General features: G+C 40.7%; 1 protein-coding gene across 1 annotated transcript in view; it reads right to left on the bottom strand.

Moving 5' to 3' along the window:
• Positions 1-6,444: 6,444 nt before the first annotated feature.
• The window catches only part of MED27 (mediator complex subunit 27), a 256,004-nt gene continuing 239,358 nt past the window's right edge, over positions 6,445-23,090 (bottom strand). The window contains exons 7-8 of the mRNA XM_069069312.1: positions 8,906-8,983; positions 6,445-7,046 (exon numbers count right to left, since the gene is read on the bottom strand). Of these exons, the coding sequence (XP_068925413.1) occupies positions 6,912-7,046; positions 8,906-8,983 (213 nt within the window). The 3' untranslated portion in view covers positions 6,445-6,911. The remainder of the gene's footprint in view (positions 7,047-8,905; positions 8,984-23,090) is intronic.

The raw sequence follows: 23,090 nt of genomic DNA, 5'->3' as shown, positions 1-23,090 counted from the left end.
CTGCCTCAGTTTCTCCATCCATAAAATGAACTGGAAAAGGAAATGCAAACCACACTAGCATCTCTGTTGAGAAAACCCCAAATAGGTTCACAAAGAGTCTGAAACAACTGAAACTCACTGGACAATAAATGTTAAGTGCCTATTACGTGCCAGGCTTTGTGTTAGGACCTGGGGAAAGACACATGCACACACAAAAACCAGACACAAAAAAAGTCCCTGAGTTCAAGGAGTTTATATTCTAAGCTAAAATAGAGGCCATTTGCTGAGTTCCCTCTTCTCTACTCAACATCTCAAAATCTTTTGACATGATCTCTTGTTCTCTGTGTTTTTACTCTACTTTCTAATGATGATGGCCCTTTTCCTTGGCAGCACTAATTCTTCTTTGTGTGCCCTTAATATCATGCCTTCTGGAACATTGCCCCTATGTTATCTCTCCAATCTCCAATCTCTTCTTGTACTATCTCAATTCTTGTTGCTTCTAAATATGCCCAGGTAACCTTTAGTATTAAAAGAAAAATGGGTTTTAAATCAAGCTAAAGGTTTCAAGTTAAGCCACAGCATCTATCTTCTGCTATGGTTAAGCATGGATTTCTGGGCCCTGGAGCAAAATTTTTATCAAGTATCTTTGTACCTTCAACTAATTTCAAAACAGATCCCCATTCCAATGACCATGTCACGGTGTCCAAGCCGTTCACCATGCTGGTTGTCCTTTCTGGAGGCACTCTAGTTCTTTGTTTTTTTCATTTTAAACCAAAAAAAAAAAAAAAAACAACACCAAATAAGACAGGCATTTCCATATACAAAGTATATGGAACTTAATTGTATAAATACATACTTGTGTAAATAAATTATAGTAAAATGTAAATTCTGTGAGGTGATACTGTTCTGTTTCTCTGTATCCTTTTTTTTTTTTTTTTGCCTTTTGGAGGGCAATTGAGGTTAAGTAACTTGCCCAAGGTTACACGGCTAGTTTTTTTGGGTGTGTGTTAAGTGTCTGAGGCCGGAACCGAATTCAGGTCCTCCTGACTCCAGGGCTGGCGCTTTACTCACTGCGCCAACTAGCCGCCCCTGTTTCTCTGTATCCTTATCCCTCATATGGTGCCTGTTACATAGTAAGAGCTGAAGAAATGCTTGTTGAGTATTTCTGCCAGACCATCCTTCCTCTCTGTGGCTTCTATCAATAGAGTTAACTATTTTGCTCTGAGGTTCTTCCACATTTTCCCAATTAGACTGCAAAGTGGAACAATGGACAGAGCACTGGGTCTGGAGTCAGGAAGACCTGAGTCACATGTGACCTAAGGTACTTATAAGCTGTGTGACTGGGCAAGTCACATCTCTAGTCTTGGTTTTCTCACCTATAAAATGGGGATGATAACAGCACCTACCTCTAAGGGCTGTTATGAGGGTCAAATGAGGTATTATTCATACAGCACTTAGTATAGTGCCTGGCACACAGTAGGTACTAAATAAATGTTAGCTATTATTAGTTACCCATTACCCAAGCCAAGGAATTTAAAAAAATGCTAGCTCAAACCATGATTTAGAACCATGCAAGTGTTTCCTAATCAAATCCATACTTTTTTGTACACAGACATCGTCTTGAACTTTGCTGGCTCCACAACTAATGAAAAGAAATGGGAATGTGAGCAAATTAACTGTGGCCTTTTGGCAATCATTAATTTAACCAACTACCCTTTGGAAATGAAAGGCCATTGCCTATTAGCTTTAGGGGCGTCGAGTCAGAGTCAAATATCAAAAGGCCACCTCCAAAAAGGGAATGGTTTTCTAATAAAGACCCAAGATAGCAAGTACTCACAGATATGCAGATAGAATCATGGAAATGGGGCTATTGCATGGATTTCAATGTACTCTTGTGAAACAATGCCTTCATTGTCTAAATGGTCTTTCATGATGCATTCATAGAGCTTCATGATTCAATACCTAAAGCATATTCATGGCCACTTGACTCTATCTGCAAGGCTGAGTATTCCAGCTATGGTTCCTCGAGCCTTATCAAATTCTTTTCAGTTATATATACACATATATTCCATTTTTTTTGTGGGAGGGAGCGTGTAATTTGTGTGGGAACTTCTCAGTGTAGAAACTTCCCTTGATGATGCAATTGGTAACCTGTTTGTAACATATTCTTGGAAAATTGCTTAGAGTCTCTGAGAGCTGTGACTATCAGGTTAAGTGACTCACTCAGGGCTAGATACAGAGTATTTCAAAAAAGGCCTTGGACCCTAGTCCTTCCTGATTTCAAAGCCAGTCTTCTATCCACTATACCACAGGGATCCCTCCTAGAGTCTTTCACATCAGGATAAACATCCAGCACTCAGTAAAAGACTGAAAAGACTTTGTACTCCTAGATGGTTAATAGATTCATGGTAAGACACTTGGCAGGCTCACACCCATGCACCAAAACAAAGCCTTTTTTTTCCTTCAGTAAAGGCATTTGTCCTGTTTCCATCAAGATGGCAAAAAGAATGATATAAATTCCGTCTGCCAGCAGAACTCTTCTTTCTGTTAGCAATGAAAGCATAAAACCATACAAGACAGCTAATCTGTGGCTGAAATTTCAAGCCCATTTTAACACAAATAAGCTGAAGCCACTATTTATCAAAAAGCTACTAGTGATGTACTTCACTTGAAATGGCTCCATTAACTTTATGAGATTTTATTAGCGGGAAAAAAAAAGGATGGGGGCAAACTTAGGACTAAGGATGTACCTTCAAAGCCACTTTCTAAGATTCCTCACCCCCAACTTTAAAAGGAAAAGGGCTGTACTGTATGACCTTTAAGGTGCCTGAGCTGTAGGTCCTATGAATGCTAAGGGTAGGGAAGTAGGGAAGAAAGCTGACTACACTGGAAAATGAAGTTTTCTAATTATTCACAGACCAGGTGGACTGACTGCAGGATAACTTCTCTCCAATAACATGACTCTGGTACATCATCTCTGATACACATACTGTTTAGTACTGAATGAGCTCTGCATACCCAATAAGATGGACTAGACCCTGGTGAGAGAGCAGGTAGAATTGTAACTGTCAAAGACAGGACAATTAAAAAGCACTGAAACAGCCAGCACAATACGGAATAAGAGGCTCCGACAAGAAAGGGGAGTTAATATTTTGTCCTCCCTTCTCCAGACCTGATGGCTCAAATGATGTCTCTGAAGTCTGGCAAGATTCACTGACCTCTGTTACAGGATCCTGGTGGATGAAGCTGTCGTCTCTTCTCTCAGCTCCGGTGACCTTAAAAAGGTGTCCAATAGAGCATCGTGGCCCATATTTTAACACAACAAATACACTGGAGAGTTCGCACATTAACACTGAAAGATCAACATTTGAAGTCTGGGTCTTACACATTAGTGGTGCGACACATAAAAGAATCACTCAATACCGAGAACCAAATCCTTGTTCAGCTTAAAAAGAGTCTGGAGATCTCTCAGATCCACTTCTCTATTTTATCAGTTGCCCATTATCCTCGTCACCTCACTGAATACTAGGCACATAACAGATATTTATAGGCTCCATCTTTTTGTAAACAAATCATACTAAGGCCTATGGTAGAGTCTGTCTAAATAAAACAAGGTCTAGGCCCTGAATGACCATACACATAGTCTTAGAGCTGGAAGGGACCAGAAAAGTCATCTATACAACCCTCTCATTTAACAGATGACCAAGACCCACCTTTTTTAGAAACACTTCACACAATACAATTTCATAACTGATGAACTGACAGGCACTTGAAATTTGTATACCAGCATCTGCTTTGAACTAAATGTCCACCTTGTTAGAGTATATGATCGATGAGGATTCTTACAGAGCTTACAAGATAAAGTTAGTATTTAAGCATTTCTTAATGCCTTTTAAAATGCTCGTTTCATAGGGGGGCTAGAGTTATACAAAATATCCCCTGAACTTTTTTTTTAATGATAAAACTGGCTTAAAATAACCCTTTAGATACCTGAATGTGGAGGTACTAGCATTTACATAGTGTTCTAAGGTTTTCAAAGCATTCTACAAATATTAGCTGATTTTATCCTCATAACAATCCTATGAGTTCAGCACTATTATTGTGCCATTTAACAGATGAGGATACAGAGGAAGACAGAGGTTAAATGATTTGCCCATGGTCCCACACCTAGCAAGTGTTTGAGGTTAGATCTGAACTCAAACCTTTTTGACTCTAGGTCCAGTGCCCTAATCCCTCCACCACCTTGTAGCATATGAAAAAACAGTAACAGCCACAAATGGTCTGCTAGGTGTGTTCACAATACATCCATGGATCCTTCATGACCACTTCTGTGTAGTTTCTCCTGTTCCTCTGCTCAACAGTCTACATGGCTTTGCTGAAACACAGGGCTATGTTTAGCAACCAAAGATGAGGGTAGTTGGGGTTAAGTGACTTGCCCAAGGTCACACGGCTAGTTTTTGTGTTAAGTGTCTGAGGCTGGACTTGAACTCAGGTCCTCCTGACTCCAGGGTCAGTACTCTATTCACTGAACCACCTAGCCGCCCCCACTCATATATTTTTAAAGCACCAATGTGAGGAAGAACGTATTAAGTACTACTAGTAGAGATAAAAAGTTTAAATAAGACAGTTACACCATAATCACTGCTAGCATACATACACACACACACACACACACACACACACACACACGCTCTCTCTCTCTCTCTCTTTCTCTGCTATAAAGATAAGAACTTAACCTACTTTGGGGGGGAAGTCTGTAACTGATTTCATCCACATAAGAAATTTTTAATGAGGAAACTCCCTCCACCAGTGAAAATCCAAAAGAGTACTACAACTTAGAGTCTTAACAAGTTACCCAGAAGGGACACTGAGATGTTCAGTGACTTGCCTGGGGCCACGTGGCCAGTACATGTCATAGACAGGACCAGAACTCAAGCTATCTGATTCCTAAGCTGTCACTACCCCCTAGGTACCTCCTATATGCTAAGATACTATGCTAGGAGCTTAACAAGTATGATCTCATTTGATGGTCTGATACAAGTTATACATGTGCAATCACATATTCACATAGCAACTCCCATGCTCTTTTGAGTTTTTCAAAATACACTGCATTTTGCTTAGAATTCTCTAAAGGAGTTACATGTTACTTAGTATAATAGTTATTTGTGTTAATGTCATATCCACCTACATGTAACTATGTGAAGCTTGTCTAATCTAAACTTGCAATCGCTTTCCTTCAGCACCTAGGACAGCGTTCTGCACCCAGTGAGCTTAGCCTGATGTGGTCGACAAGACTACTAGCCTGGGAATCAGGAAGATCTCATTTTGAATTCTGCCTTTGACATTTACAGGCTGTGTGGCCATAAGCAAATCAATTAAAACTCTCTGAAATGGTTTCCTCACCTATAAAATAGGGATAATCCCTATCTTATCCAACTAATATGACTTATGTGAGGCTTACATGAAATAATGTAAAGCTCTTTGTAAACCTCAAAGTATATATGTCAGGAATTAGTATTAATAATTTATAATTGTTCCATAAGATAAATTGTAGAAGTTGCCAATTTGTATCGGTAGAGGGAGTTTCCTCACTAAAGTTCCCTATCCTAATGGAATTATAAATCTAAACCAAAAAAAGAAAAAAAAAAGAGCCCTCAATAATGACAATAAGCGTTTGTTGAACCGAATACATCATCTTTTCAAGCAGGAGAGTAAAAACACAGTTGGATTTGGAGTAAAGGATCCGAGTTTAAATCCTGGCCCTGCTGTTTATGAGGCAGTAAACAAGAAGACCTTGAGGAAACCATTTAATCTCTCTGGGCTTCCTTCTCCTCAATAGTAAAATTAGGAAGCTGGCTGTAAGGACCTCAAGGTCCCTTCTAAATCTATGATCATATAATGATCCACTGTTTATTATAAATGACCTATTGTTTGCAATACAGGCTGTTCTACAACAGTGTATGAAAACTATCCCCCATTCCCATCAAAGTCTTTACTAGATCATTCATTTTTAATTTTAGTGTAATTAGTTACTGGTTTGAAACTTTTGGATCTAACTGATAGCTTTAAATTTCATTTTAGAATGACTTTTGGGACCAATATCAGGCTAACACAGATTTGTGGATACTTCCTAGATGTTCCCTAACTGTTTAGTAATGTATAGTCCTTTCTTTTTTAAAAAATTGCAGTTTGAGTAAAGAGAAACATTTGTATGTTTTTTTTTCAAAAAGTACAAGCCATCATCTTTCAAGTGGCCACATGCCTTTGACATTTCTTGTTTGCTAAAAGTGCCCTCTTTTCTCAAAGTAAGCCATACCAATATGTATTCTTAACAAGATTTTTAAAAAGTGAACATTACTTTAGGGTTTTTGTTCTGTTTTGTTTCCAAAGACAGAGAAAAGCTCATATGTTAAATGAAATGAAATGTATAAGGCATTGCAAGAAAACAAGCTAGAAATCTTCATCTTGAGTACAAAGAGTTTATTGCTTATAAAAATAAGTTATTTAACAATGTAGATTTCTGGCACCATGTGTGAAGTTCTCATTAAAATGACAATAGCTCCTGAAAATGACTTACGAGACTGATCCAGAAGGATGAGCTCACCACTAACAAACACAGAAGAACACACTGCATTACTTTCTTATATTATGTACACAAAAAAGTCCTCTTTTCCTTCTGTGCACCAGCTGAAGTATAAAATTAGTCCCCATCAACCACAGAAACAACCTGGTATCCAAAAGCACTGGTTCAGCCTTAATACACAGTGAAGCACTGTTTACTAAAGGAAAAGAATGAATGTATTGATGTTGAGAAGAGAGTTAACTACTGAGCCATCAATATTGTTTAGGTTGATCTGGAAAAGTTTTGGGTGCTGGGCTCATTTTCCCCCCTGCTTGTTATCCTGAGGGTCTGAAAGCAGGGATGGGTAGGGTTACTGTCTGCAGGTGTCATGGAAGGCTTCGAGGGTTCGGAAATCCCTCCATGTGGGAGGAAGGCCATCTTGCAAAAACTTTCCGCAGCGCTGGCATGGAGCCTGGAACAGCTTTATGTAACTTCTTAACCAGGTCTAAAAAGAGAAGTGTACAGAGAAATGAAAGAAACTGGATCTGGATGCTTCCAATGTCATCCTTCCTGTCAAGCATAATGATGCTGAGGGCAGGGAACTTAAGTTGGCTTTGACCCAAAAAGATATCCTGTGATTGTATAGAAAGAGAAGCATGCAGAAAACCACAAGGTCACAATATTGCTGATTTTCAGTTCTGTTAGAATCCCCTCACTTCCCCCAAACTAAGGACCTTGTGGATAGGAAGTAGTGCTGGAAGAAAAACAAGACAAAAACATAGCAGGTGTTCTCTCTTAGGGGTTATAATGATCCAAGGTCTCATGTATCATCAGGGACCCTACATAACCACAGTTTATTTCCAGAGCTCTGAATCTTTGTAATGTACACAATGATTCCCTTTTTCTTCTGCTATGCCCACAAGTGGTCACAGGCCTTCAAAAGGGAAGTCTTTGAATAAATTAAGATTTTGGAATTCTCCCAAAGAGGTCAACATACCGTTCTTTCTAATGTGATTTCAGAGGTCACATTGGTCTCCATGGCTAAAATAAGACCTAACACACTGAGGGCACAGCTACCCTGATACCACCAAATAAGGTGATAAGAGGCAACTACTAACACATTTAAGTGTTCATGAATACAGCTCTCTCCACTGGGTTCCTCCAAGCATCATAAATAAGGATGAGAATTGTATAACTCAATTCTAAGCTCAAGGAGATTCACTATTAAAAAAAAAAAATCCATGCAAGCGAGTTCTTGCTGTGAAGGGTGCATATGAATCTCGTCATTTCAAGTCCCATTGAATTAAGTCGATATGAGAAAATTGTTCTCTGAAGTGGAGGTCAGCTGAGTTTATTGATACAAATCCTTCCATCTTCATCACTGCCTCCTCCAAAGGGGTAAAGCTTGGATAGTCAATAGCTCTCCTTCAAAAGGACTAGATCTTTGGAGATCAGTAGCAGACATGGGGAAAAGGACAAGCTGAACTGTCCTATGCAAGTGCTAACGTTTGCTTCAGTTTGAGGAAGCTTATCTTCCCTCATGTAAAAATTACATTTTCTAAAAGCCCAAAGGCAGGTCACTCCAGGGAAACAGTAAACTTAGACAAGCCAGGCTTAGGGTTATCACTCATTTCCATCCAAAATGAAGTTTTCACTTCAAACTGTCAACTCTCTGCTTTAGTCAACTGATTAAAGGGGTCTGTGACTTTTAAACATACCACTGGTTTCCAAACCTTAATTTCAGGCACATATTTTTACATGAACTGGACAAAAACTATCCCACCCAGCTGCCAACATTTATTTAGGGATGAAGAACCTCATTCAAAGGTAAGTCCTGACAGATAAGAGCCTGGACTATGTTCTTTCAGGGCCAACTTTTCTAATATGTAGGGAAAAAAGAATTTAACTCTGCTTAATGATGATGGGGCCAGATGCTGTGGGAGTGAGGCTGTGCTAACAAGATGTTAGAACAACTGGTCAATTCAGTCAAAAAATCAGTCAAACCAGTTGTTTAACATAAACCAAATAGCAGGTACTTAAACATGTAGCCTATCCAATAGTTGTTTCACAGTCTAAGTTTCAATTCTATATAAAACAAAGGCTTAACCTGGGAAATTTTAAGTTAGTGTCTTGGAAAATCTATCCTAATTCTCCCTCTTATTCAGCAATCATGGGTAAGACCTGGAAATTGTACATTTCTCATCAATGGTAAATGAGAGGCCCCATTTTCTGGTTTGAGACTCCTAAGTCATCTGAAGATAGAAGGAAGCAGCAAAAGCTACCTTTCAAGCTACTCTCTTACTATTGCTGTTGTTACCAATTTGGATGTGTCAGTGAAAGGAATTTTATGCTAAGGCCACTTACCATGAAGGACCTGACCACAACATCTGGCATCTGAGGCAACTGGTAGTGAAGGAGGGCAGTGGTGGCATGATCTGTCACCTGAGTAAGAAAGAAAAAATGTGAGCTAAGGGCCACTCTAAACCAAATCAGGAGAAAAAAAATACAAAGTTATTTTTCAATATAGCAACACTTCAGGTAGCAGACATAGATATGGGCTAGATAATTAAATGTATTTCAGATGGTTTCCCTTTGCTACAAAATATTCTGCAAACTGCTACCCTGTACTTTACCTGAAAAAATACCTACATATTACAGTGCAGTTTTCTTAATTCATCTAAGACACTGGCAAGATTCCTCCTCCTGAAATGGGAGGACTCTTGATATATTTATATCATGTTCAACTTACTGACCTTCTGTGATTCCAAATGAATCCACTCACTGAAATTGAATTGTTACCAAAATACAGACTACCTGAAAATTGTTACCAAAAAAACAGACTACCAAAATACAGTCACTTGAAAAAGAGAGGTTAGCACTCCTGGCAACTAGCTAAAGCATAAAGGCCCATCCTCTATATCCTGCTGATTAGCTGGCTAAGAGGGTGAAGAGGTAGAAAAAGGTGGCTGGTGCAGTGGAAAAAAGATGCTGGTAGGGGACTCTTGAAACCCAGGATCCTGTTAACCCACTAGCTGCTTGAATCCTTTACCTAACTAGCCTGGGTTTCAATTTTGTCAACTTTTCCCAGCCCATCACTGTTTTTTTTGGGGGGGTGTGGGGTGGGGGGTCTTAGGATCAGAGTCTCTCAGGCTTACAAGATTCCCTAAGGTCATCCAGGCTGTTTTTGAGAGGAGGAGCCCAGAAGCCCTGAAAGATGAAGTGACTGAGGCTCCCCAGATAAGTGGTAGAGTCAGTAGGGAGCCTTAGCTTTGTCTCCAAGTAGAGTGTTCTCTAACCCTGCCTCTTTTTCTGGCCCAGTTCTCTTCTATAAATGATATGTTGGGAGATCTGCAAGCAAACACTCTTTCAGACCACACTATAATACAGAAGAAAACTTGGAACTGACTAGAAAGATCTTCCTCTAGAATGCTCAGCACAGTTACCAGAGCTCTGCTTCAGCATGCAGAGTTCAAGCAGTGCAGCTGGCATTTCTGATGCTGGCCAGCAGATGGGTCAGCAGGCTGACCAAATTTAGTGCTTTTCTTTTCTCTAAAACCTTAATTTGAAAGAATTTCCCTTTATTTGCTTGGATGACAGCTTTTTTTTTTTTCAGGGCTGGAGAGCTAGTTAATTGCTTTCATTTCCCATCTAGTCAGTTACAGTCATATTTTAATAGGAGAAAACAAAGCTGACTAATTTTCTGCATTCTTTCCATATTCCTGCCCTCAATTAGTTCTTGAATTTCTAGCCCACAGCCCAGAGACAAAATGTTCATTGGATTTCAGATACATTCTTAACTAAGGTGTTCTTCTTAAACATCAAATGTCTTTTTCTTATTTCATACTTTTCAGTAACAAGGATGATTCTAATTTTGCACCCAAGACACAGGAAAACATGCCTGAGTGTGGGGGATGGGAGAACAAATGCTATTAACTAATTCAAATTCATTTCAGCATCAGCACATAGATGCAGGTTCTATTATAACAGGAAGCTAATGAAATTCCATAAGCAGATAAAAGGTGCCAGGGTAGAGGAAGAGCACTTAGGTTCTGAACAAAAAGGAGGTGATTCATTGCCCAGGTAAGTGCTGGGAAGGAGCAATGCCTCTAAAAGATCAAAGTGGGAGCCAAACACAAGGGAAGGCTGGGGAGGGAAGGAAGGAGGGAGGGACAAATGAACAGTGACAACAGACTAGGTCGAACCCAGGAGAGTAAGAAAGAAAGAAAGAGAGAGCAGAAAGCGATTTGGAGGGCACCCAGTGAGGGTGGAGACAGCGGAAAGAACGACCTATTCTGAACAGGAGGGTCAGTACACGAGGCTTTACTAATGGCAGCATCATTTCACCCATAAGCTAAGAAAAACCTGCAGCTTCTCTGTCTCATTTGAGGATACATTTTCTCCCCTTGCTTCTCAGTGGGAATTGTCAGATAGTTTATTTTGTATAAAGGGTGACATCTTTCATGTCACACAGCCAACAGATGGACTTTGCTTTATAAACCTTACTTTCATAGTTGTCTAATATGGCTTTGTCCCCTGTTTAACCAAGATCAGTCCTTTCCTCTTTTCAAATGGGGCATCTGTGGCACTGTCCTGGAAAGTTATGAACTGATCAGAGTGCTACAGCTCAGGTCTAGTGACTGTAAAAGAGAAAAAGCTGAGCTGCCACTCAGCACATTTGCGGAGGGAGGAGAGTCAGTCAAAACTCCAATCTACAACGAGGAAATTGTGTCTAGGAGTTAAGGGACATACCCCAGGTCACACAGCTACAGTAGGGGCTGGTAGGCATGGCAAGAGAAGAGGCCACCTATATAGCTCTTCTTCAGCACCTCAGTTGGTAAAACAGGGCCTTCCTTGGAAGGAACTCAAACTCAACAGGCTCCAGACTGAGTTCATCATCTTCCCCAAACCTTTCCCTCTTCTTAACTTCCCTATTTAAAGTGGGGACATCCTCATCCTCATTCTCAATGCTTATGTTTTCTGCACACTCACCCCCCTTTTCCCCAGCCCCTGGCCCTCATTCCACTGCCCCAATCCACCTCCAACACACCCCTTCTCTTCAACTCTATGGCCACCATTCTGGGTTCAGCAAATCATTCATTTCCTGCCACAACCTTTAGTCTCCCTGCCTCCAGGCTCTATCCTTCACATAGCTTCCAAATTGATACTTTTAAAACACAGGTCTGATCATGTGTCTCTTATTCAAAAAGTTCAAGTTCAAGGCTCCTTATTATCTCTAGAATAAAATACAAATGTATTTCTTTGACTTTTTAAAGCCTTTCATAGTCCAATTATGTTCTACCTGTTCAGGTTTACTCCACAACATGTTCTACATACACAATGTTCAAGTCAAACTGACTTGTTTGTTGTTCTCAGTACATGACCTTCCATCCCCCAGTTCTAGACAGTACATGCTGTCCACAATGCCTCAATGTCCTCCTTCCTCAACTTTACCCCACATGATCACTTAAAGGCCTCCTCCTACAGGAGGCCTTTTGGGATTCCCTCCAGTTCTTTGTGTCCTTTCCTCAGAAAGTATTTTGTATTTAATTTTTTATGTACATATTGTTTCCCAACAGACTATAAGGCAGGAACTTTTATTTTTAATCTTTGTATCCTCAGTGCTTAGCACAGAGTCTGGTACATAGTAGAATCTAATATATGTTTGCTGAATGAATACTATAACCCAGGGAAGAAATAGCCTTTACAGCTGGTCATGGCAGGTTTCTTGTCTATCATTCCAGTGATCTACCTACTACACCATAGTGCCTCAAATGAAAAAGAAGAAAAAGCATGTTTAAATAAACACCAACACTGTTTAGTCAAATAGGCATATATCAAGTTATACTAATGCTATAGCAGAGCCCCCAAGCGAATGGGGACCCTCCAGAGCCACCATCACAAATCTGCAGGTAGAGACTTAATTCCTCCTTTTATGAGCATCTCATCTTAACTTCTGGGGTTCATTAAGCAGATTTGAGCTCAGCAAGATAGTTCTTCTTATAGCCTAATTCTTAAAAGTATTTCTTTTTCCCTGGAGCTTGATAGTTTTCTTCATCTCTAGTGTTCAGGAAAACCAAAGAGAGGAAGGACACACGGAGAAAGTCAATTGTGTGAAGGGCAGGGAGAAAGGAGGAATAAAGAGAACGCCTCATAATGGCAGCCACCAGCTGTTGTCATTTAAAAAAAGCAAGACCCTAGGCAGTTCACAAATTGGGGTGGGTATGCAGATAATGTCTCCTCTTAGCCCTGGGGCAGACAGCAACTATGCCATGGATTTGGAATGGGAACCAGAATTTTGGACAACCACACTTCTTTTCTGACACACAAACTTGCAAATTAACATAACATTTTATATAACAAAGTCTGAACCTCTCTTTTGCACTTATGGACATCTTAAGCCCCAGTCGTATTTACATAATGCTTTATGGTAAAGAAATCACTTTCCTCACAACAACTCTCTGAAGGAAAGAGCGAGGAATCATAGAATACTCATTTTACAGTCATGGAAACTGGGGGTTCAGAGAGGTTCAGCAGCTTCTCCTGGTCACACAGCCTCAGAATTGCTTTCCTAGTCAGTGTGGGTTTTTTTACATCAGAGATCTTAAGAATTACAGAATGTGCTCATTTACAGGAATCAAACTGATTCAGATGAGATCTTGCATGGTTTTCACATGCAGATAGAGAACAGATAGTATTACTGTTGTTACATCAAAGGCCCCATGATCTCATTGATGTCTGTATGTCTTCCAGTGGCACTACACCTCCCTATACTGTGCAATCCTTATCCTTGTCCTCCCATGAATCCTCCTTGGAGCTTTACCCCAAGCCCTGGAAGCTTTCCTCTGGTTCTTTCCCTCTTTGGTGGAAACCCCTGCAATGCTCAAGCTGTCTGTCTGTTCTTCTTTGCTCTTGCTAGATGAGTGGCCTGCCTTCTTTTCTGCCACTTCTTGAGCACAAGCTATTGTTGGTAACACCCTATAAGCCATGTACACCTGCCAGCTGACTCTCTTTGTGTTACTTACAATATAGATTCTTCATGTCAAAATAAAGGCCCCATTTGGCATTTCAAGCTTTTCACACCCAGGTCCCTTCCTACCTTTCCAGTCTCCTTTATACTTGGCCCCCTTCCACATGCTCGTAGGGTCAGTCTCCTTGTCATTCCTCACACATGACTTCCCACCTTCCATCTCCACATCTTTTTTCCCTTTCAACTCTTCTGCCTCTTTGAGTCCACAGTTTCCTTCAAGACTCAGCAAGTATCATCTTTTGCAGGGGCCTGTCCTGGTTACCCCAGATGCTAGTACCTTTCCCTCTGAGACTACCTTCCATTTATTTTCTGTGTATCTTGTAGGTACCAATGTGTAACTACACAGTTCTCACTTGCGCAAATTCAACTTTGAATAAAGAATTAGAAAATCACATTCCAAAAAAACTGCTTATATTAACTTTACTGTACAATACTGCTCTCTCTCTCTCCCCCTCCATTCTTGGAGCTCCAGGCCTTCCACCACTCCCACCAAAACACCCCCCCCCCAAAAAAAAACCTCTCCAAGTGAAAGCAAAAGAATGGAGGAAATGTGCTGGATTATCAAGGACTTCATTTCAGACCTCCAGCCCTGAGAGAGACCTTTGCTCTGCTCCAGCTGCCCCTCCCCTTAGTCTGACCCTCCTCTTCACCTAACTCCTGTCTGTCCCTGTCTGTGTCCATGTCTATCTACCCCCCACCCCCACTCCATGATTGGCCCTGTCCCCACCCCCTCCTCCCCTTGCTCTTGCTTCTTTGTCCTTGGTCTCACATTTGAGGGGAAATTCACGTTACATAAAATTACACAGAGGTCTGCAAAATGGTCCATTTCCATAAAGCGAGAATTGCTTGTACGTATATATTTTCTTCCTTAGCATTTAAGTTCTTTGAGGGCAGGGGCTTTTTATTCTCCCTTTTTCTTTTATCCACAGCATTGAGTGTGACACCTGGTGTGTAATAAGCACTTAATAAATGAATAGATCATTGAAAGCAATAGATATAGATGATGTTTTGTTTGACTATGTATATGTATACATATGCATATTTGTTACAAAGATTTTTATTTTTTGTTTTAAATTAAGGGTAGATGAATGGGAGAAAAAGTAAATGTTCATTTTAAAATAAAATGACAAAACAAAACAAAACACACAAAAAAGAAAAAAAAACCGGTAGCTTGGGACCATATTGGCCAGTTCTTTCAGTATTTGGGATATGATTTGGGGCAATAGGTACACTTTCACTATTTCCTCATTTGTCTTGGGGATCAGCTAAGGATAAATGAGGGGACAGTGAGAGAGTACTGTCACCTCCAGCAAAAAGATCTTCACCCTTCTCTCTATCATGTATTGTCCCACCAACCACCTAGGCACCCCGCCTCAAAAACTTGGGAATCAGCTGCCTTTTCTTTCTTTCTCACCCCCTATAAGGAAGTGGTTGCCAAATTCTTTTGACTCTACCCCCATAATCTTTCTCATATTCCCTTGCATATGGTTCTTTCTTAACCTTAATTCACCTGATGAGCTCTGCTTTTTCTTTATTGCAATGACTTTTTTGACCACTAGTGGGTAGTGGCATGACCCTGGGCTGAGGATGAATGAGGAATGAGTTATGAATTGAGCTTGGAAAATGCTGTTTCAACCTTACATTATGCCCTCTCCTTTCTTTCTTAAAGTAACAATGATACATATTATCTGTGATGAATGCGGCTAACAGAAAAAGTAAAGCTTTCCCTTACAAAATCAAGTATCCAAGTGTTTAGAAATTACTTATTTAAGAGAAGTATGGTAGAGTGCCTGAATCTGTTTGCCTTCCAAACTCTACCTGCTCCTAAAGAATGCAGATATCTGGCTTCTTACATTGACCCTATTTTTGGAGGGAGTGCACAACATGGATAGCAGCATGCATTACAGGAAAGCATTCTAGGCTCCAAGTCAGAAGAACTGGTTTCACTACTAACTAGCTGTATGACCACAAGAAAATTATTTAAATTTTCTAAGCCACAATTTGCTCCTCTGTAAAATGGGGTAAGAAAATCTGCCCATGATTGGGGGAAGGGGTATTCAGTATGCTTACCATCTTGGGGTGGGGGGTATGGGAGAGATGGGAAGAAAATCTGTAACTCAAAATCTTTGGGAAATGAATGTAGAAAACTAAAAATAAATTTTAAAAAATAATAAAAATTTTAAAAAATAAATAAAAAAGAAAACCTGCCCACCCTCAATAGGAGTTGTGGGGAACAAATGAGAAAAGAGACCAGATGTGAAAACATATTGAAAATCAAAGTGTGTTGTACAAAATGCAACCCAAGCTCAATGGAAAGCACACTAGTCTGGGCCCTACTCTGCTACTGAGGATCTATAGGACTTTGGGCACGAATGTACTGCCTCCCCTTGTCTGAGTTTCCTCAGTAACTTTCCTAGAAATTTTTACAAGTTTCCTTGTAAAAAGAGGGGCCTAGAAGGGAAGTGAAGGACTTTAAAGCCCCCAGTTCTAAGATTCTAAATGAATGTCAAGTAGGTGTCATCTGATTACCTTATGGAAATAGGTACCTTGACCGAATTTATTTACTTTCTCACTGAGAAGAGAAGAATATGGGGTGGCCTGCAGGATCTACAAGTTCTATTAAGTATGCTGAACCAAGAAGGCATGAAGAGGCTGCCTGCTTTAGTCTAAAAGCACCTATTCACACTAGTTTGTACTTATACAGGCCCTTGGGAAACTCCTACTTCCTTAATCTCTACTTCCATTCTTCCCCTAGTGAAATTGGGAGTACTTCCTCTTCAAAAAGCTCAAGAGAGCCCAGGGAGGTGGGGCAGCTGGCTTCTGGCTTGCACTCTGAGACCCCTTCTTGCTGCTCTGATGTTGCTGCTTTCTATTTCTCCAAGGGTCCTGTGCCACCTGACTGCTGGGGCTTTTTTGTGTGAATAGAAGGTTATAAATATCTCAGAGAATTCTGATGTAAACCACAGAAATTATTTACACAGAATTGTTCTTTGTGTAGGAAATCTGTATGCTACGCCTACCATTTCACTGGGTTTCATGAGCTCCAACTCTAGCTAGTAGGCAGGAAGGCCAAGCATTTGCATCAGTCTGCACCTTATGCTGTTCCCTCATTTAGGGAAATGAAAATTAACTTGGACAGAGTCCTTCCTTTAATGCCACCCAGGGATTTAAGCTTCTAAGAGTTTAATAACTGAGGATCATCCCACCCAGTTCTCCCCAATCCCACCTCTTGCTATGGGGACAGTGATCAAGTGAACACTTTTGGAAAGGTCACAACAATCCAGCCATCATCCTTAGGATTTCCCAGACCAGGACTCTATTCCCTTGGCTCCAATTCCCTACTTGTTTTGTTTCTCCTCCTTTAGAATGTAAGCCCTTGAGAGCAGGAGCTAATCTCACTTTTATACTTGTGTCCCTAACACTCAGCACAGTATCCATAAATGTTTGTTCAATGGTTCATTCATTCATACATTCATTTATGGAATCAAAGAACTTGAAGGGGAAGGCACCTCAGGTATCATTGAGTCCAACCCCTTCGGGTTGAAGCAATTTGCCCAAGGCCACAAAGGAAGTAAGGGTATAGCAGAGATGGGGGGTAGGTGTGTACTAATTTGCCTAAGGTCAGATATTTTGGTGGTGCAATGGCAGATGGAATGCTGGAGACCTGGTTTTCACTCCCATTTGCAAGACCTGCTAGCTGTGCTGGCCCTGGTCAAGTTAATCTACAAGCTTCAGTTTTATAATTTATAAAATGGAGATAAAAGTTTTATCATCTAACTCAAAGGGTCATTACACAAAGGGAGACACCTATTTGTATATCACTGCATAAATGCCTATCATGACCATTATTATTCTTTTTTGACTGGACTTGTGATTTCCATCAGAGTAAGGAGCTAAGAGTGAGGAAACCTGTACTAATATAGCTCAGATGCTAATCTGTGACTTAAAATCTTAGAGAGTTGCCTGGGTCACTGAGAAGTTAAGTGACTTGTCCAGTCACAAGGCAGAATGTATCAGAAGCAGGATTTGAACCCAGATCCTCCTGTCTTTGGTCATCTGTCTATCCCATGATGCTTCTCTGCCAGTGATGAATATTAAGTAGGAAAACCAGGACTCAAATCCAAGCATTCTGACTTCATCCAGATTGTGGGCTCTGTCAGTTACACCACTCTGCCTCACTGATGATCCTGGAATCCAAGATTTGAACCTACTGAGACTGTTGGAATAGGAAATGATCCCTGCTAGCTATGCTGCTCTGGGGAAACATCCTCTTATTAGGCAGACTGCTCAAAAGAAGTTAGTGTGAGAAGGGACCTTAAAGGATCATCTTCTCACAGTGGCACCCCAGAAGTACAGATTCCAAATGTCTTTCTGGTTCTGAAAAATGAAGTTATTTCAAATTTCAAAAACTCATTAGTCAAACATGAAAGTACTGTTTTTGGAGTAAGATGAAAAAGCAGTACAGGCAGCCTTCTTTCTAAAGAGGTGTTAAAAGTATGACAGAACAGGGGTGGCTAGGTGATGCAATGAATAGAGCACCGGCCCTAGAGTCAGGAGGACCTGAGTTCAAATTCGACCTCAGATACTTAACACAAAACTAGCCATGTGACCTTGGGCAAGTCACTTAACCCCAATTGCCCTCCAAAAAGCAAAAAAAAAAAAAAAAGAAAAAAAGGTTCGACAGAACAGAAAGAAGAGGTTTATTTTATTTATTTTATTATTATTTATTATGCAGAACTAGACTCTAATCCATTTCCTAGATTTGTACTCCACAGGTTAAGCAAGCCTAGAAGGCCTAAACTGGAAATATCTAAGCCTCTGGGGGTAGGGATTACCTCAAGAAAATCAATACTGCCTCTTCTGCTTGATGAAGGAGCAGTTTGCAAGGGCTCTGAAGGACTTGTAACTTATCTACCTCAGTCAAAAAAATGCTGCTATAAGATGGGGCCAAAAAAGTGTGATTTTCTATTGGTGTGGGAGTTTAAGAAGGGAGAAAGGAACAGAGATACTGATCTTAGGTACAGGAGGAGGTCAGCAAAAAATGATCGAAAAAGCATGAAACTGGGGTCAGAGCACCAGGGTTCAAAAATACTATATGATTCTGGGCAAGGGAAGGGATGTTTAAGGTCCCTCCCAATTCGAACTCCTATGAGCTTATTGGTTGCCTGTGCAAGTGAAAAGGTGCTCAAAGGCTTTAGTTGCCTCACTGATCTAAATTCATGCTGGGAATTTCCCCAACACAATCACAGTCACAGAATATTTTAGCCAGTCTCCAGGAGGTTCCTGTTGAGAACCTACTTTCCTCATAAGAAGAGATTAATGGATTAACTGGTTAGTCATCTAAAAGAGAGAGTGGGACACAGGACAGTTTTGATGTTTGGGAGGTCTAGAAAGGTCAGAATCCTAGAAAACTGGTCAGGGAGGCAATACAGAGAATAAATAGTTGGGGGTGGGGTGGCCCTAACTATGTTAAGAGAGAGGAAGGGTAGAACAAAGCTAGAGTTTGGGGAAGACAAACTTGCTCAGTTTCACAATTTTATTTAGGACTGGCCTGTGAACCCCACAAAAGTTCTTGAGGAATTGAAGAGTTAAGGTGATTAAGTCAAATACCTTTAAAAAAAAAAGCCTTTGCTGTTTGGAGCTATTTCCTAATGGTAAAATGCCAGATTCAACTTCAGGGTGCCAAGAAAATAAAAAATAGGTGAAGACACCTTAATTGTTCTGTACTCATTTGGAACAATATTATTTTCAGTAGAAGCATCTGGATAGTCAGAGAACATCTAAAGATATATCAAAGTTCTCAGGAAAATATGGAGACAACTATGTCTGGAGGTTCCCAAACTTATCCACTGCCCCCTTAAAAAAAAATTACTCTGCACCCCCCCTAGGATTATGTTAGGTTAACCCTTATTTTTATTCAATGCCCCTTAACTGCACCCCAGGTTACTACTGCCCCCTAGATCATTCCAGTGCCCCCTAAGAGGGCGGTATACCCACTTTGGGAACCTATGAATTGTAGACCATAGGGGAGTGAATCAGAGAATATTTACAATCCAGCTGGGCTCAGGAGGAACAAAATGTGATTGATGTTAGCAAAGAGGGCCCTGGAGACCTATGCTTCAGTCTTAGCTCTGTCATTAATTAGCTGTGTATCCCTAGGGAAGTAATTTCTGGGCCTTAGTTTCCCCATCTATAAAATAAGGGAGTTGGAACAAATTCTAAGTTCTCTTTAAGCTAGAGAATTCTATGACCTACAGTCTAAGTTCACACAGTGAGTCAGCACTAGAATAATGGCCAAATTGAATACTAAGCAGGCTCAGAGGAAGAATTTCAGAGCTATGGCCTTTCTCCTCATGGTGGCCAGAGGATCTGCTATAGTTTCTCTGGCCTAGGCTCTGTTTCTGCTTACTGTTCTGGAGGAGCCGCTCTCTTCCCACCCCTCAACCACAGAATAGGTCACCATTCCTGTCTTGGGGGTTTAAGGAGTCTTACATAAGTCCTCAAGAAGAAAGAGGCTATAGAAATGAAAAATTACTACTCCATTACTTTTCTAATGCCAGAAACCCACAAACCACTTTCAATGCAATTCATAACATCTCTAAAAGAGAAAGCAGGATGGAACTCAAATAGTCGTCACCAAGGGCAAATTCCATTATGTTTTAGTAAGGGTGGTAACAGCTAAGCACCTTCAGTGAGCCTGGGAGAAGAAAGGGACCTTAGGTGAAACACAGGCATCAAAAACAGGGAAAAGAAAGAAAGAAAATCAGGGGATGGGTGGGATGGGTGTTAACAATCAATCACTGATTAATCTTTTTCTGGTTTTAGATGCTTGAAGTAGTAGAGAAGTGAAAAGGGGGATAGGGGTTTTAGAAGTAGGTTTTAGAATGCGTCTAATAAAAGATAAGATGAAATGCTGAAACATTTCAGCTGTCTGGGCAATAGCATACTGATCCTACTTGGCAGCAATCAGCTGTCCAGGCCCCCAGAGCTAAAGTTTAACAAGGCTCACTATTTATATGTTCTGCTTACCCAGCTTATCTGATATAGACAACCAGTGGCCCAGGGAGGGGCTGACCTTCATTCAGGATGACCCTGGAAATGACCATCTTCTTTCTTTCGCCAAATGCCATCAATACCCCAATATTTATCTCCTGCATACATTCATCCTGCACGGTCACTTATTCAGAGATTATTGACAGGAATACATTTTCATATATTAGGCTGATCATTTGTCCTTGCACTGGTGAAAACTGCTCCCTGGGCTTCACTGGGTGCAAAAACCCTACAATTCTACAAACAGACAAAACATATGAAGCAAGAATTCAATGCTTGGTAAACAAATGCAAATATGACCATCCATGATACACAATGGCCTTGCTTCCTTAGAAAACAACAAAAGGATCTGTTGTTTTGGAGAGGTTACCCTCACTCAGATTAAGGTTTCCAGACTATTCCTTGCTAGGTTCTTTCTTGTAAGATGTGGGGGAATTGCATAATAATGCTCTTGTATAAATAGCTTGTTGAATAAAACAGAATTGTGATTTGCCTTTAAGTCTGAGCACTGACACGTAGAGCCTACCTCTTCTTAGCCTTTTAAAACTCTTCATTTATGGTTTTTTAAAGTGAATTCCTAAAAAGGAAGCCACAGAGCTGGTGGAAAGAGAACCTAAATAAAATTATCACAACTGGTCAGGCTGTGAAGTCTAAGGGAATGGTTTTACTTAATACTCATTAGCATTTACATTGCCCCAAAATACCACACAGTGAGCATACACAGCTATATATGCACAGAGATGGTGTACTCCTAGCTCTTTGTGATTAGAGGGATAGCATAGCCATGGTCTCCTTACATGGGAAGTCATGCTGTATGCAGTTTACAACTGAACAATCCCATTTAGGAATACTGAATTCTTACTAATGCACCTTATGCCGCTGTTAACCTACTACAAACCACCAGCAAACTTTCAGGATGTCATATATACCAGGGGTGAGTTGCTGTAAGTGTATGGTACTCTGAGGTGTCTCAATAAACACACCCAAGTGAAAAAGCAAGTAACTTTAAGGCTGAGGCCCAGCCTGAGATCTGGAAAAAGAGGTGAAACAGCAATGCTGAGTGAGCAAATTCAGGGCAAAACACTTACAACCTACAGCTTTGGCAACCAAAGGGTTAAGCACAGACCTACCACTAAGGATCACAGAATACCCCATCCTAAAGGAGCCAGAATATCTCTTGATGATCCTTATTTTAAAAATCAACCCTGGGAATCTGTATGGCCATTCACAAAGTATTCTTTGATCGGATTTGGGGCATGCCACATAATGTTTTTTTGTTTTATTCTTGTAAAAAGTTACCGCCTGGAGTTCATTCCTCAAATTTCAAGGAGGATAAAATGGAGGTCCAGAAGAGGAATGACATGCCTAAGGTCATTGAATATAGTGGCAGAAGTGAAACTGTAAGCCTGGGCTCCTTCACCTGCACAATGCTTCCAGAGAAACGACTGATTTGTTGCCATATAAAGAACTAGTTGATCCAAACGCTATTTTTTGGTTTCACTTCCAAGTTAAAAAAAAAAAAAAGCTAAGAGAACCATGTGCTGATCCCTATGATCTGATCTTTCAATTCTCTGCCTGGCTACCTGGCGTTCTACACACCTTGCCTCTTTTCTTCAGACGTCCAGCCAAGATTTAACACAGTCAGGAGCTCTAGATTCACTCTCATTCTTCCTAAGTTACTGTATAAAAATTCACACTGTGTTGAAATGAGAGGGTTAAAGATCAAAACAGTCACTGCACCTGCAGAGTTTAAATGTCAGAAAAATATGAACACACTAAAACCATTCATGGCTCTTTGTGTTCCTGCCCTTTCAGAGAGTCCTCCCCACCCCTCCCCTTATTTCGGAGTTCCATTCTCTGAATCCACCCTGCTGTAGCTATGCTGGCTATAAAAAGCTTCTTCACCCCAGGACGAAGTTCAAGAAGTCCCCAGGGGACCACAGTAAATGATGAGACCTGTTAGCAATAATGGGTCCACTGAGAGTTGTCCCCAGCCCTAATCCACTTAGACACACTTAGGTAAGGGGTCTAATAAGGAGGAGCGCAAAGGCTTGGGGATGGTGTCAAAGCTTGAACTAAAAAGGAAGAGCACATTTCAGCTTCCTTTGTCAGGGTTAGCTGCAAGATCACAAGATCCTGGTCCTTACCTCTCTGACACAGACCATAGGCCTTGGGAGATTCTGACAGGTGTGTACATGTTTTGTTAATCTTTGATGCAATCCTTGTGGCATTCATTCGAGTTTAGGAACCTGGGCTGGTTCTCCCAGGCAATTCCCCTGTCCTTCACCAGCACATTGAAGGAAAAGACCTTGAAGGGCTGCCTTCTTAGCATGCTGGGGCCTTTTCTGTGATGGTTTACTGCTACTATTTGTGGGCAGGAAAACACATGCAACAGTAATTGCAACCACAGAATGAGTGCCACAGGAAGGAACCCCTAGGGGTTTTTAACACCAAAGCAATACAGAATCA

Source organism: Petaurus breviceps, unplaced genomic scaffold, assembly GCF_028583685.1.
Source record: "Petaurus breviceps papuanus isolate PSGF00001 unplaced genomic scaffold, PetGlider_PUasm1.0 90779, whole genome shotgun sequence".
NCBI classification, from domain to species: Eukaryota; Metazoa; Chordata; class Mammalia; order Diprotodontia; family Petauridae; genus Petaurus; species Petaurus breviceps.
This window is presented reverse-complemented; position numbering and strand designations above follow the sequence as displayed.